This window comes from Vombatus ursinus, unplaced genomic scaffold (assembly GCF_900497805.2).
Source record: "Vombatus ursinus unplaced genomic scaffold, bare-nosed wombat genome assembly UNPS02014809.1, whole genome shotgun sequence".
In the NCBI taxonomy this organism is placed as follows: domain Eukaryota; kingdom Metazoa; phylum Chordata; class Mammalia; order Diprotodontia; family Vombatidae; genus Vombatus; species Vombatus ursinus.
In genome coordinates this window covers 15,535,422-15,549,841 of record NW_020954587.1, presented here as the reverse complement: position 1 = coordinate 15,549,841, position 14,420 = coordinate 15,535,422, and the positions used below count along the sequence as shown (strand labels likewise).

Here is a 14,420-nt window from a genome sequence, read left to right as displayed (position 1 = left end):
CTGTGAGGTTTCAAAAGAAATAGATGATGTTATTGCTAAATCACTGTCAGTGATGTCTGAAACAAACTGTTGAGTATGGGAGAGATAACATAGAATTGGAGAAGGGCAAAAGTCATGATTTTTTTTAAAAAAAGGAGAGGATAAAGGAGAAGTCTGAAAATTATATGACAAAGAGCTTAACTTTGACTCCTGATGAAATTCTACAATGTACTATTAGAGGAGTGATCATTGAATGTCTAGAAAATGAAGCAGTGATAACAAAGCACCAGCTTTACTTCATCAGCTCAATGTTTGACTAAGCACGCTTGCTTCAATTGACATAATTATACTGGTAAGGAGATTAGGTTCAGAACTAGTTGAGTGATTTTTTTTTTGTTTAGTCATTTTTTCAGTTATGTCTCACTCTTTATGATCCCATTTTGGGGTTTTCTTGGTAAAGATACTAGAGTGGTTCGCCATTTCCTTCTCCAGCTCATTTTACAGATGAAAAAACTAAGGTAAACAGGGTTAAGTGACTTGCCCATGGTCACACAGCTACTATGTATCTGAGGCTGGATGAATCTACCTGACTCTAGGCTCAGCACTCTAGCCACTTCACTATTTAGCCACTCCAGTAGTTAAGTAGTGCAGTATTTAAGTTTGCTTTGAGTACGGGGTATAGGAAGGGGAGTAATATAAATAAGAACAAAAAGAGACACTGCTGTCTTCTTCTTCCTTTGTGGTGGCGAAATGATTATACTTTGCTTTTCAATTCCTCTTTTAAGATGTCATTCATAAGAATCATTTTGAGAGCATTGTGAGGAGGCAATTCCTCTACTATTTATTGTAGAGATCCCTAAATGCTAAGCAAAACGCTTTTGCTTAGGAAAATTTAGTACCCAGTAAAGATTACCCTGGAACCTACCTGATATGAATATTTATTTTATGTCTTTTGTTTCCATATCGGAGTCATTTTGGATATGGCACCCCACCACATCCTAAACAGGTAGGTTTTTCTTTTCTTTTTAGGAGTCACATGTATAGATATGAATTTATGCATAAGATTATTTTGAGAGTGATATGAAGGATAAAGAGGAGCAGTGAGTAGAAACAAGGAAATTTACTAGGGAATTACAACAACAATAGAAGTGGGGTGGCAATGATGGCCTGCACTGAGTTTGTGGCAGGGGGAGCAGATAGGAAAGTCTGGATGTGAGAGATGTTAGAGGCTGCACGGACAGAACATGGTAACTAAGTGATTAAGAGAGATAATGATGCCTAAGTTTCAAACAAGGCAGTCAGGGTAAATAGTAGTACCATAGGCCTCCTCCATAATAAACTTAAGAGAAGCAGGGATTTGGAAGATAAGTTTGGTTTTGGACATGTTGAATTTAAAATGCTTAGGGGATATCCAAGTGTGGAGATATTCTATTGAAACTCTGAAAAAAATGGTATATGATTCTTGGAAATGGCCCAGAAGTAATAAAGGCCATTATGAGGTCATCATAACCCCACACTTGCCAAGTCTCTGCAGATGTAGCCACGCAAGCTTCCTCAAACACTTAAGAAACCACCATGCTTCGCTTTGCAAATCCTCTCTTAAGACATGTCATTCACAGGAATCGTTTTGACAGCATTGTGAGGAGGCAGTGTCTCCATTACATAAAAACTCTAAGAAGCCTACAATCTGATGGATTTAAAACCATCTTTTTAGGGGAAACAGATATCCCTGAACATCTTGTCACAGGAGAAAGCCTGGATGATGAAAATTTCATACATAACCCAACATGGAGTGTTGTACATGCTGGAAGCAGTCTAGGATGGGTTCCTTGGAAATACCGAATGTTCCTGAGAGATGAGCTATGTAACAGACAGGAAGAGGGTCTCTTCCTTGAATTCTGCAGTGTGGTGAAAAAGGTCTATGGAAAATGTGTCATCGTGGTCAGAGACAAAAAACTGATAAATGAAAGGATGCAGAATGAAGTAAGAGAGGACAAAGAAGTTCACCCTTACACTTCATCAGTTATTAATTTAACCAGCATTTCATGTTGTTCTGAGATAGCCAGAGCTAATGGCCATGAGCTTCTTCCTCTTCCATCCCCTTACAATTACCTAAATCCTTTGGATGCTGCCTGGTCTTCTCTGAAATGGTTTATCATCAACAACAGGAAGGAATTTTGTTTGTGGTCCATTGACAACATCTATTCTTACCAGTATATACTTTTCAGTGACTTGATTGGGAAAGGAATTGAGAGGGTGACCCCAATCAAATGGAAAACAGTCATCAACAAAGTTCGAAGATGGGAAAACTACTATCTAGGTAAATGCTCCTGAAGGAAATCTCCCCAGCAAGCAGGTGCACTCCTCTACTGCAAGGACATTCTTTAACAACTAGATTCTTTGCTCTCTTTTTACCTTCTACAATGCCCTGGGCCATTTGGGCACAAACCTCACATTCTAATAGACTGCTAATGCTGGTAGAGCTCTCTGAGCTTGGTGGTGGCATCATCACAAACATATCATTAAATCAATTCAATACTTCAACAAGAGAGGAAAAAAGGAATGAGAATGTTTGGGTGGCTGACTACTGTAACTTGAAATCTCTACAATCAGCAAGTGTGGTAAGTTCACTGGGGTAAAGAAGAAATAAACTCACATACAGTCAACTTTTACTAGTTTCTTTCTTCTTTTTCTTTCTTCTCTTTCTTTCTTTCTTCCTTTTCTTTATCTATTTCTTTCTTCTTTCTCCACATAGAATATCAAATTTTAATCTCTGACACATTTTTGTTTTAAGACCAGCCTTAACCCCAAATCACCCTTGTTGCAGACCAAGTCTTACTTGGTCAGTGTTTGGGCCTTGACTGGCTCAGAATGAATGTAAATAACAATTGTTTCTTTTTTGGCCAGAAACCCTGAGGGTCTTCCCCTCCCAGATCTATTTTTTTTTTAAAGAGGCCATTCTTTGCCTTATTTTTTTCTTTTTTCTTTTAATTAATTAATTTATTTCTAGTTTTCAACATTCACTTCCATAACATTTAGAGTTTTAAATTTTCTCCCCCTCCCACTTCTCTCCCCCCACCCGACAGTATACAATCTTGATATAGGCTCTATACATACATTCAATGTTAAACATATTTTCCCATTAGTCATGATGTAAAGAACAATTAGAACTAATGGGAGGAACCACGAGAATGAAGCAATAAAACAAAAAAATAAAGAAAGAGAGAATAAATAGAATGCTTCCATCTGCATTCAGACTCCATATTTCTTTCTCTGGGTATTTTAAGCCTTAATCACTGAATGGGTGCTGCCTCAGTCAAACTGAGACCTGGTAAAGACCTTAGCTTAAAAAGGCCAAGGACCTCCACTACATGCTGGGCCATCTTCAGTTGCCCTGATCCATATCTAGCCATTGGACCCAGATGGCTCCCAAGGAGAAAGTGAGGCTGGTGACTTTGCACAGCCCTCCCTCACTTAAACCCAATTGACTTGCATATCATGGCATCACCTCCCTGATGTCATGGTTCTCTTTGAGAATTAAGGGCAAACAGCAACTATTCAGTCAGCATAGAGACAACTAAGAATTCTGGTGTAAATTCAGTTATGTGAAAGGTTAGCACAGAGGATAATTTGCCCAGGTGCTATTGTACTCTAAGAAGGGGTAGTCCAAACACCACAAATTCTGGCCCTAGCCTTTAGGGAAAGGCTAATCAATCAATCAAATCCTAACCCACAACCCATGGGAGAGAGGATTGAGGGGCATGACTGTGGGGCGAACATAGGTTAATTTTACTTTTGTCCTTTTAGAAAACACAAATTAATCAGCTGAGAAGTATCTAAAAGGGCAACCAGGATCAATCAACTGGTCAATCAATCAATAATTATATAATTAATTTATGAGGGTAAAGGTGTTTGAAGAGCAGTGAAGTGGTACAGTAGATAGGATGCTGGGCCTGGAGTCAGGAAGACTTCTTCCTGAGTTCAAATATGGCCTTAGACACTTACTAGCTGTGTGACCCTGGGCAACTCACTTTACTCTATTTATCTCACAGACAGGTTTATGACCTTGGAGTTAAGAATTTAAGTTTTCCCTCCTGCAGATGGCATGAAAGACAGCAGAAATTCTGATAAGCAGAAGAGAGAAGGTAGAACATTCTGGTATGGGGGACTGCCAGCACAAAGGCATGCTGTATCACTACCTAGAGATGGAACATCACGTATGAGGAAAGGCAAATAGGACAGTATGGCTGGACCAGAACATTCATGGAGGGCTGGACCAGAACATTCAGCATCAGTTCATGCAAGTGTTTCCAGGTTTTTCTGAAGTCCAACTGCTCACCATTTCTTATGGAACATTAGTATCCCATTATATTCATCTCCCACAACTTTTTCAACCATTCCCCACAATGTAGAAGGTAAAAAACATTGTAAAGGCAGAAGGTGCTAGTTATGAGGGGGTTTAAGTGACAAACCTGGGAGTTTATATTTGATCCCAGAGAAAATAGGAAGCCATTGGAGTTTACTGAGTAGGAGAGTAACATGATCACTGCACCTGTGTTTTAGAAAAATGACTTTAGCAGCTGTGTGGAGAATGGATTGGAATGATAATCTCCATACTTTGAGGCAGGGAGTCCAATTAGGAGGTGATTGCAGTAATGCAGGCCAGAGATTATTAGAGCATGAACTAGAGAAGTGTGTGAAGAGAGTGAATGGGAAATATACAAAAGATGTGGAGAAAAAATGACAAGATTTGGCATTATGAGTAAGATATATGGGATGAGGGTGAAAAATCAAGGATGAAACTGAAGTTGTACTCCTGGGTAACTGAACGGATAGTGGTGGTCTCAAAAGTAATAGAGAAATTTAGAAGAGTAGATTGGGGCGGGGAGGTGAAGACAATGAGTTCTATTTTAGATGTGTTGAGTCAGAGATGTCTGTGCGACATCTGGTTAGAAATGTCCAAAAGACAGTGATGCAAGATTAGAGTTTAGAGGAGACTAAGGTCTCTTGAACTTCTAGAAGTCATCTGTATAGAGAAAATAATTAAATCTATGCCAGCTCATGTGATTACCAAGGGGACAGTATAGAAAGAAAGAAAGAAAGAAAGAAAGAAAGAAAGAAAGAAAGAAAGAAGGGACTAAGAGGACTGGAGGGTATATACCTGAAATTAGAAGGCATATCAGGGTGAAGATCTAGCAAAGGAGACTTAAGTATTCCGAAAGGTAGAAGAATGAAGAGAGAGAAGTGTCACAAAAACCCAGAGATTAGAGAGAATTCAAAAGAAGGTAGTCAGCAGTGTCAAATGGGACAGAGAACAAGAAGGATAAAGACCAAGAAATGGCCATCAGATTTGTCACATAAGAGATCATTGGTAATGGTGAGAAGAGAAATTTCGATGGAATGGTGTCAGAATATATATGGCAGAGGGTCAACCAGAGCAGACAAGAAAGTAGATGCAATATTAGACTGGATTCAGAGGCATATCATTTAGGATGATGGTGGCGATAATCCTGCCCTGTTCAATCCTGATTAGACAACATCTAGAATATTGTGTTCAATTCTGGGTGCCACATTTCAGAAAGGACAAATTGATCAACTAGCAAGTATCTAAAATGGCACCCAGGATCAATCAAATAGTCAATCAACAATTACGTGTTAATCATCTACTATGTGCCTGTCACTGTCCTACAAATACTAGGGATACAAAGACAAAAAAGTGAAAAAAAATTATGGCTTTCACAGACCTTATATTCTATAAAAGGAGACTCTGTGTGTGTGTGTGTGTGTGTGTGAGTGTGAGTGTGTGAGATGCGCGTGCGCAAACTTGCATGTGCTTGGGTGTGCATGTGTGCTCCGAATGAATACAAAGTATAAGGTAAGTTACTCACAAGGTAGTTAGGGAAGGAGGTAACTAACAGTTGTATTGGTAAAGGATTCCTGTAAAGGTGGTCTTTGAACTGCAGCTTGAAGGGAGGCATTTTATGAGGTGGAGGTGAGGAGGAAGTGCAGTCCAGCAATGGGGATGGTTGGTGCAAAGGCCCAGATGGTTTGAGGCTTTGAGTTCTTGCCATGTAAGGATCAGTCAAAGGCAATGGTGATATTTTGCCTAAGGAAGACTAGGGGCTGGGGGCAAGGGGTTGGGGAATGAGAAATGTCTAAGTAATTGAAAAACTATCAAGTAGTATCAGGATTAAACTTGCCCTGCTTGGATGCAAAGATAAAAAAACTAGGTTTGATCAGTTGTAAAGACATGAATTTAGGTTTGATATAAGGGAAAATTTCCTAAGTTATAGCTATCCAAAGATGGAATGGCCTGCCTGAAGAGTAAGTTTTTCTCCACTGCAGGCATTATGCAATGATGCTCTTGTTGGCCATGTTTTTCCTTTTTTTTGTTTTTAGGCAATTCGGTTAAGTGACTTGCCCAAGGTCACACAGCTAGTAAGTGTCAAGTGTTTGGTCTGAGTCCGGATTTGAACTCAGGTCCTCCTGACTTCAGGGCTGGTGCTCTATCCACTGTGTCACCAAGTTGCCCCTTTGTTTGGTGTCTTGCACGGGAAATTCTGGTTCTGGTATGAACTGAACCAGGTGACTCCTGAGATCTTTTCCAACTTGGAAATTTTATGAAAGTGCTTTCCTCACAAGAAGTCTTATGAGATAAGTACTGCATGTCAGCAAAGCAAATGAAGTTTTATACATAAACAAAATGTTAGGCACAGGAATTCCCAAATTAGGAAACAATGTGTCTACTAATTCAGGCTGAAACAGAAGGAAGATATTTCCAGATTTAATGGCATCTTAATGTAGTGGTTGTTTTCTTTTTTTAATTAATTAATTACTTCATTTTTAGTTTTCAGCATTTGCTTTTATAAGATTTTGAGTTCTAAATTTCCTCCCTCCCCTGCCACCTCCCAAGATGGCATGCAATCTGATATAGTCTATACATGTATGATCATATTAAACATATTTCCCACATTAGTCATGCTGTGAAAGAATAATCAGAACAAAAGGGGAAAACCATGAGAAAGAAAAAAAAAGGAAAAATAGTATGCTTCAATCTGCGTTCAGACTGCATAATTCTTTCTCTGAATGTGGATAGCATTTTCCATCATGAGTCTTTTGGAATTGTCTTAGATCATTGCATTGCTCAGAAGAGCTAATTCTAACAAAGTTAGTCATCAAACAATGTTGCTATTACTGTGTACAGTGTTCTAGTTCTACTCATTTCACTCAGCATCAGTTCATACAAGTGTTTCCAGGTTTTTCGGTTTTTCTGAAGTCCACCTGCTCACCATTTCTTATGGAACATTAGTATCCCATTATATTCATATCCCACAACTTTTTCAGCCATTCCCCAGTTGATGGGCATCCCGTCAATTTCCAATTCTTTGCTACCACAAAAAGAGCTGCTATAAATATATTTATACATGTGGTCCTTTTCCCTTTTTTATGATCTCTTTGGGATACAGACCTAGTAGTGGTATTGCTAGATCAAAGGGTATGCACAGTTTTATAGGCCTTTGGGCATAGTTCCAAATTGCTCTCCAAAATGACTAGATCAGTTCACAACTCCACCAACAAAGCATTAGTGTTCCGATTTTCCCACATTTTCTCTAACATTTATTATTTTCCTGTTTTGTCATGTTAGCCAATCTGATAGGTGTGATGTGGTACCTCAGAGTTGTTTTAATTTGCATTTCTCTAATCAAGAGTGATTTAGAGCATTTTTTCATATGACTATAAATAGCTTTAATTTCTTCCTCTGAGAACTGCCTGTTCATATCCTTTGACCATTTATCAATTGGGGAACGACTTGTATTCTTATAGATTTGACTCAATTCTCTATACATTTTAGAAATGAGGCCTTTATCAGAGACATGGCTATAAATATTGTTTCCCAGCTTTCTGCTTCTCTTTCAATCTTGGTTGCATTGGCTTTGTTTGTGCAAAAACTTTTTAATTTAATGTAATCAAAATTATCCATTTTGCATATCACAATGTTCTCTATCTCTTGTTTAGTTATAAATTCTTCCCTTCTCCATAGATCTGACAGGCAAACTGTCCTTACTCTCCTAATTTGCTTATAGTTTCACCCTTTATGTCTAAATCGTGTACCCATTTTGACTTATTTTGGTATATGAGATGTTAGTCTATGCCTAATTTCTGCCATACTCTTTTCCAGTTTTCCCAGCAGTTTTACCAAATAGTGAATTCTCATCCCAGAAGCTGGAGTCTTTCAATTTATCAAACAGTAAATTACTATAATCATTGACTACTATGTCTTGAGTACTTAACCTATTCCACTGATCGAAGTGGTTGTTCTTTTTAAAGCCCACTATACCCTTCAAGAAAATGAAAGAGGGACTTTTTTTAAGAGAGTTTTTTTTCCCTTTGTACTTAAGTATAAACATAACCTTTTTATATTCATTGATCAAAGCAAACTGTTCTGTCTTGGGACTTCTTTTGAGGATCATCTGCAACAGGTTAAGTCAGTATATGAATAAATAAAAAAGAATTATCAGCAAAGAGGCTGTAATAATAGCTCATAATCTCTCAGCAGTATCACTGTGCATTCTGTATAAACTAGACTATTATGTTCTTGGTAACAATACAGAATAATATGTGCATTTACTATTCTTATAGTTACTTATTGCTCTATAGCCTCTAGGATCAATTACAAAGTCCTCCATTTGACATTTAGACACCTTTATAACCTGGTTCCTTCCCAGTCATATTTTATATTACTCCCTTTCATAATCTCTAAGGTCCAGGCAAATTAGCTTTCTTATTGTTCAGGTACCACCTGAAATTCCACAAGGATGGATTTGATTTCCCCAGATACTAGTTCCACATCTCCATCTCCTAACTGCGAATTACTTTGTTTTTTTTATATATATATACACTTATACATATTTTCTCCCCTATAGTATATAAGCTCCTTGAAGACAGGAGCTATTTCATATTTTACCTTGAATCTTCTGTATCGAGTATTGTGCCTGACACACAGTAGGTACTTAATGTTTATTGATTGATTGATTAAAGGATCATAGATTTAGAAATGGAAAGACAGACCATTTACTCAAACTCATTCATTTTATGGATAAGGGAAATCCTGAGATTTGAACCCAGGGCTTGACTCCAAATCCAGCATTCTTTCTACTATATCATGCTGACTCCTTAATAATATACTTCCAAATACAGAGAAAGAGAAAGCAATATCCCCCAGTTTAGTGGTTCTGATGCCTTAGCATTACCTTAGTCATACACTCACCACAGATATTGTCTGAGAAATTGGCAATCAAGGAAGTTATGACTCAAGTAAAGCAAGTTATGTGGGAGTTGAACTCTATGGCAAGAAGCTGTGCTTGTGGATATGGTTTCAGAGGTGAATGCCCAATCTAGTGCCTGATCACCTCCGGCTGTGTTAGTGTTGTCACTAATGAGCTTATTTGTACTGTTGCCTCTACCCAAAACATCAGATGGCCATGTCACTTAAGTTGCTGATGAGTCACTTGTTGAGTTCACAAAACAGAATGAAGAAAGAAGAGAGGGTAGAGGATTGAACAACGTACTTGAGGGGCAAAGAAAGGTGCCTATGATTCAATGTGTGGAGCCAAAGACAAGAGCTTCCAAGGATCCCACTTCTCAACATTCCGCCTGGTGACAGAAACTCAGCTGAGAGGCCATAAGGAAGGCAGTAACCTCTAGGCAGCTAAAATACATAATACAAAGCCCAGGCAACAAAATGCACTGCTGTGCTTCAATTTGTCTAATTACCATTGCTGGGAGATAATAGACATTCTACCAGTTGCCAGTCAGTCTCTTGGGTAATTAAAAGCTCCATGGTTCCATCTTCCAGGCTGCTTCAATAGCTGCTGCAGCACATGCCAATATGTTATAAAGCCATGTTCTTGTTAGTGTAGGAATTCCCTCCACTGAGGCAGATTGCAACCCATCTTTAATCTGGAGTCTTAGCTGCCTGAGGTTGAGAAAGAATAGGTGGATTTTCCATGATCAAAGAACTACCAAGCATCAGGGAGGGAATTTGAACCAAGGTGTTCCTGACTCCAAATCTAGCACTCTATCTCATTTCAGTACACTGACTCACCAAAGCTGAGAGAAAACATTTATCAAACACTAATCTGTATCATAGTCAATACAGTTCTTCCAACCAGCTTGCAGATACAATTTCTTCTTTCTTTCCCATGATAGACAATGAATGGTATTTTGTACTAAAAATGCTTCTATCATACTTTGTATTTGCACTATGCTTTAATTTCAAGTGACTATATATATGTATGTATATGTGTGTGTATATATATATTATATATATACACATACATACATACTTATATATGTACGTGTGTGTGTGTGTATGTGTAGCCTTTGGGTCCTCCCAATGTGAAATAAGCAGAGAAGGTATTTAACTATATTTTACAGATGAGGGGGAAAAAAGATGGAATTTTTTTAAAGTTTGAAGAATATTTTAGAAGGCTTAGGTTTTCCAATACCACCTCTCCTAAGAGTAAGCTGTTCTTTAGATTAGACAACTATGCTACAGTATAACCACTAGATCTAGAATCAAGATTGAGAGCTAGGTTTGAATCTTGCCTCCAACATTTGTTAGGAATGAGACCGTTAAGCAAATCATTTAATTTCTTTGAGTCTCAATTTTCTCATCTATTAAATGATGGACTTGAACTATGTGATATTCTAGCTCTAAATCCATGATTCTATATGCCATATAACCCTAACCCTAAATGCACACTACATAAATATTTATCATCATCATTTAAAGTCAAAAAACTGATTTTGATTCCTACCTTGGCTCCTTTATACCTGGGTAACTATCTCCTTAGGTGGACTTTATTTCCACATCTATAAAATGAAGGGGTTGGATTTAGACTAATGCTAACAAAATTACTAAAATGAACATGCCCTTTGACTTAGAGATTCCAGCAATAGGCATATACTTGCAAAGAGATCAGGTAAAGAAAGGTTCTAGATTGATCAAAATATTCATAGCAATACATTTTGTAATGGTAAAGAACTGGAAACAAAGTAGATTCTGTCCAAAGATTAGAGGAATGGCTAAACAAATTTTGGCACATGAACACAGAACTTATTTTACTATAAGAAAGGGAAAATATGAACAATTCACAGAAGCATGGGAAGACTTATATGAACTGATGCAGAATGAAGCAAGCAGAACTAGGGAAACAACATACATAATAAAAACAATGTAAATAGAAAGAACAACAACTAAAATACTCCCCTGAATGCCATGCAGTGCTAATGATCAGTGTTGTCCCAAATGGCTCTCCTTTCTTTGCAGAGGTAGGGAGGCCTACAAGTATGGAACACTGACTATACTGTCAGACTCAGCTGATGAATAGGTTAGTTTTGTTTAGTGTTTCCATGTGGAAATTCCTTCTCAGCATTTCTTGAGAAATTTATATTTTTTCTTGACCCTGACAGAAATCATTCAAGAAATTGGGAAGAAGTATGAGAATTCCCTTGTGGGAATTAAAGGTTGACAATCAACATGGAGATATTATTGGCTCAAAGGAATCCAAAAGCAAGAGTGGGAAAAGAAGACACCTTAGTGTCAGAGGTTAAAGTCAACATTTCCGAGAACCGTAACAGAAGGAGAGAAGTGGTCATGATCTAATCTTATAAGTTGCCATCTTATAAGTGTGTGTTTTTAGCTCTGTCTGCTGCTAATGATGAGTCATTATTGCAAATAAATAAGTTTATATGTATGGTATACTTTATAGAAATCCTATCAGTTTTGTTACAAGAAATAGCAAGTTTTTGGAAGCAAAGAAAGTCCTTAAGTTGGCATTTTCTTTTTTTTTTTTTTCAAAATGCAATTATTCCATCTCTGTGATTTCAAATGTTATAGAACATGATGGACAAATAAGGCAAATAAAGCAAACTGTTCTATTCCTTTTATCCCAATTAACCTTTTGCAAGTGTCATGGTATTCAAGAGGCCTTGTGAATAACCCTCTTCTACCAACCCACCTCAGATAGTCTATAGCTCAGCTGTGAGAAGTGCCTTTTCTATCTGAGCATTTTTTTAGTCACTATTACTATTATAAAACAGCCTGAGAATCAGGAAAATTAGATTTCTTCATATTTTTGTATCTTCAAAGCTAAATTGACAAGATTTAGAGGAAACTAGGAGACACCTTAATTTGTGTGCTTACTACCAAACTTTGGGAGCTCAAAATGGTTTCTTAGAAGGCTTCAAGAACTTCCTGCTTTTTTTATTCCATTTGAATCCTCTTCCTAAAAGCAGACAGTGGTCTCTTAAAGGCTGACCTCTTTTTGGCTAGCTCCATACCTTTAACCATTATTCAGTCTTTATCCAAACAAAATGGTTACAATTTAAATAGTGGAGTCACTCCCAGAGCATCAGAGGTGTGCTTCCAGGAAAAAAAAAGTTTATCTAATATTTATCAGTGTGGGTTCAGCATTCAGGACAACCTATCCATCCTGTCTCAGGAGTACAGGTATCACTATTTATACGCAAACTACGATATAAGTGCAGCAGACCAAGTAACATTCTGATCATCTGAAGAATTGTTTTCTTATGCCATGTTTGGTACTGCAAGATGCCACACCAGCTAGGTGTCATCTACCAACTGAAACCAAATGATAAAGGTCATTATGACCCTTTTGTAAAGAAATTTAAGGGAATCTTCCTGTAAAAAGCTTGTAAAATCAATGGTCACCTCCAGAGAACAGTCTTTTTGATGTCTTAATGTTTGTAGTTGAAAAGGTCATCTTGGAGGCTACAGTCAAGGTCAAGAAGAGCTTTCAGATTTTTCTTTGCTATGGTCCAGGAACTCCAGCCCTTCTATAGGAATCTCTTTCTCCTTGATTGCTTCCTGCACGCACTGCTGGTAGTGCTTGAAGAGGTCGGTGCCCTTGAGGAACAAGCATTGATCACACTTGTGCTTCATGTTTGTGCAGGCCTCTCCCACACTGTTCCTGGTGACCAGCCCTGCAGTGGCTTAAATTGGCATTTTCAACATGTGATTCTGTAAAGCGTGGTTAACCTTGCTAGGAGACCTGAATGTTAGTGTTATTCAAAAACTACTCAGTAATGTTTGCTGGCATTTTCCAGTGTTTGAATACTTGCTATAGAATATAGTTTTCTGTTAAAAACTATTATACACTTATCCATTTCACACTGTGACTTTTGTGGTTTTGATACATCATGGGTCAGCATAAGAAATTAAATGGGAATTTTTGGGGAGTCTACAGAAGGCACAGATGACATGTGAAGGCCAGCAGATGACACAGAGCCTTAACCCAAATTTTACAATAAGGTACTGTAAACATCCATGAAAGAAAAAGAAAAAAAATCAGACTTCATCTCTGGTTGGTACAAAGAGAGAGTCAAAAAATTTTACATACATTTTCCAGATGGAAGGGGCACCACGTCCCTTAACCCCTGTGATGTGGATTGGATCACTATACAATATTTCTTATTTATTAAGCAATTTTTTTCAATATCCATACTGATGAGTAAAGAGTATGAAGAATATTGAAAGTGTATTGAGAAAAATAAAGGAAATCAGTCAGCTTATTGCCAGATATGATTTAAATCACTGTAACAATATTTTAGTTTGTAATAATAATCAGCCATAAATTTATTATTACAATCTTCAACATTCCTTTGAGTTTAACTTAAAGTATTTGCTTGATTGTATTAATAACCTTATTTTCACTTTCACGTTGGCAACTGAGCACATTCACGACTATTCGCAGTAAAGAAAAAATGAAATGCACAATGACGTACAAGTTTATCTCTGCAAAAAGGAGGGAAGTATTTGTAAAAGTGATTGTGAATCTGCTCCAGAAAGTGCTAAACTCACCTCTCAAGTTCATGATGAGGGAATTGAAAAAATGGAAAAGCAACTAAGTTTGTGGATAAATCAAATGATGGTCACCCCCATCCTCTTGCCTTCCAGTGACCAACTGAGCATCCCACCTTCCCTCACTGCCCGTGCCATTGGGTTTTCAAGCATCCTGGCCTACCAGCATGGCAGGATCCCCTGCTGCTCCTCAGTGGTCCCCTGTCTGCCCCCCAGGGAGCAGAGCCCCTGGTGGGAGTTCTGAGCACTGACTAGGGGTTGAGGACCCACCCTGAGGCACATGCTTTTTACTGGGAACAGTTCAATCCTGAGCCAGAACCAAAAACAGACATTAGAGACGTCAGCTGTTGCCCCTTTCCCTTTTTTACCTCAGGGTTCTTCTGACATTCCATTCCTTTACCCTCCATATTCTGTCTCTTCTCCCCTGCATTTTTAACTTACATCATGGTTACTGTGTTAGGAAAAGTGCATATTATCAGAATTAATGCTTTGTTATAAAGAATTATACACAGAAAATTGTATTTTCAGCAATCTCTAGTAAAATATTACAGATTTG

The 14,420-nt window shown here is 37.9% G+C and overlaps 1 protein-coding gene across 1 annotated transcript; it reads left to right on the top strand.

Annotated features, from left to right (window-relative positions):
* Positions 1 to 1,554: 1,554 nt before the first annotated feature.
* FAM243A (family with sequence similarity 243 member A) lies at positions 1,555 to 2,313 on the top strand. Its single transcript, XM_027875450.1, has one exon. The coding sequence runs from the start codon at positions 1,555 to 1,557 to the stop codon at positions 2,311 to 2,313; it is 759 nt and encodes a 252-aa protein (XP_027731251.1).
* The last annotated feature ends 12,107 nt before the right edge of the window (positions 2,314 to 14,420 follow it).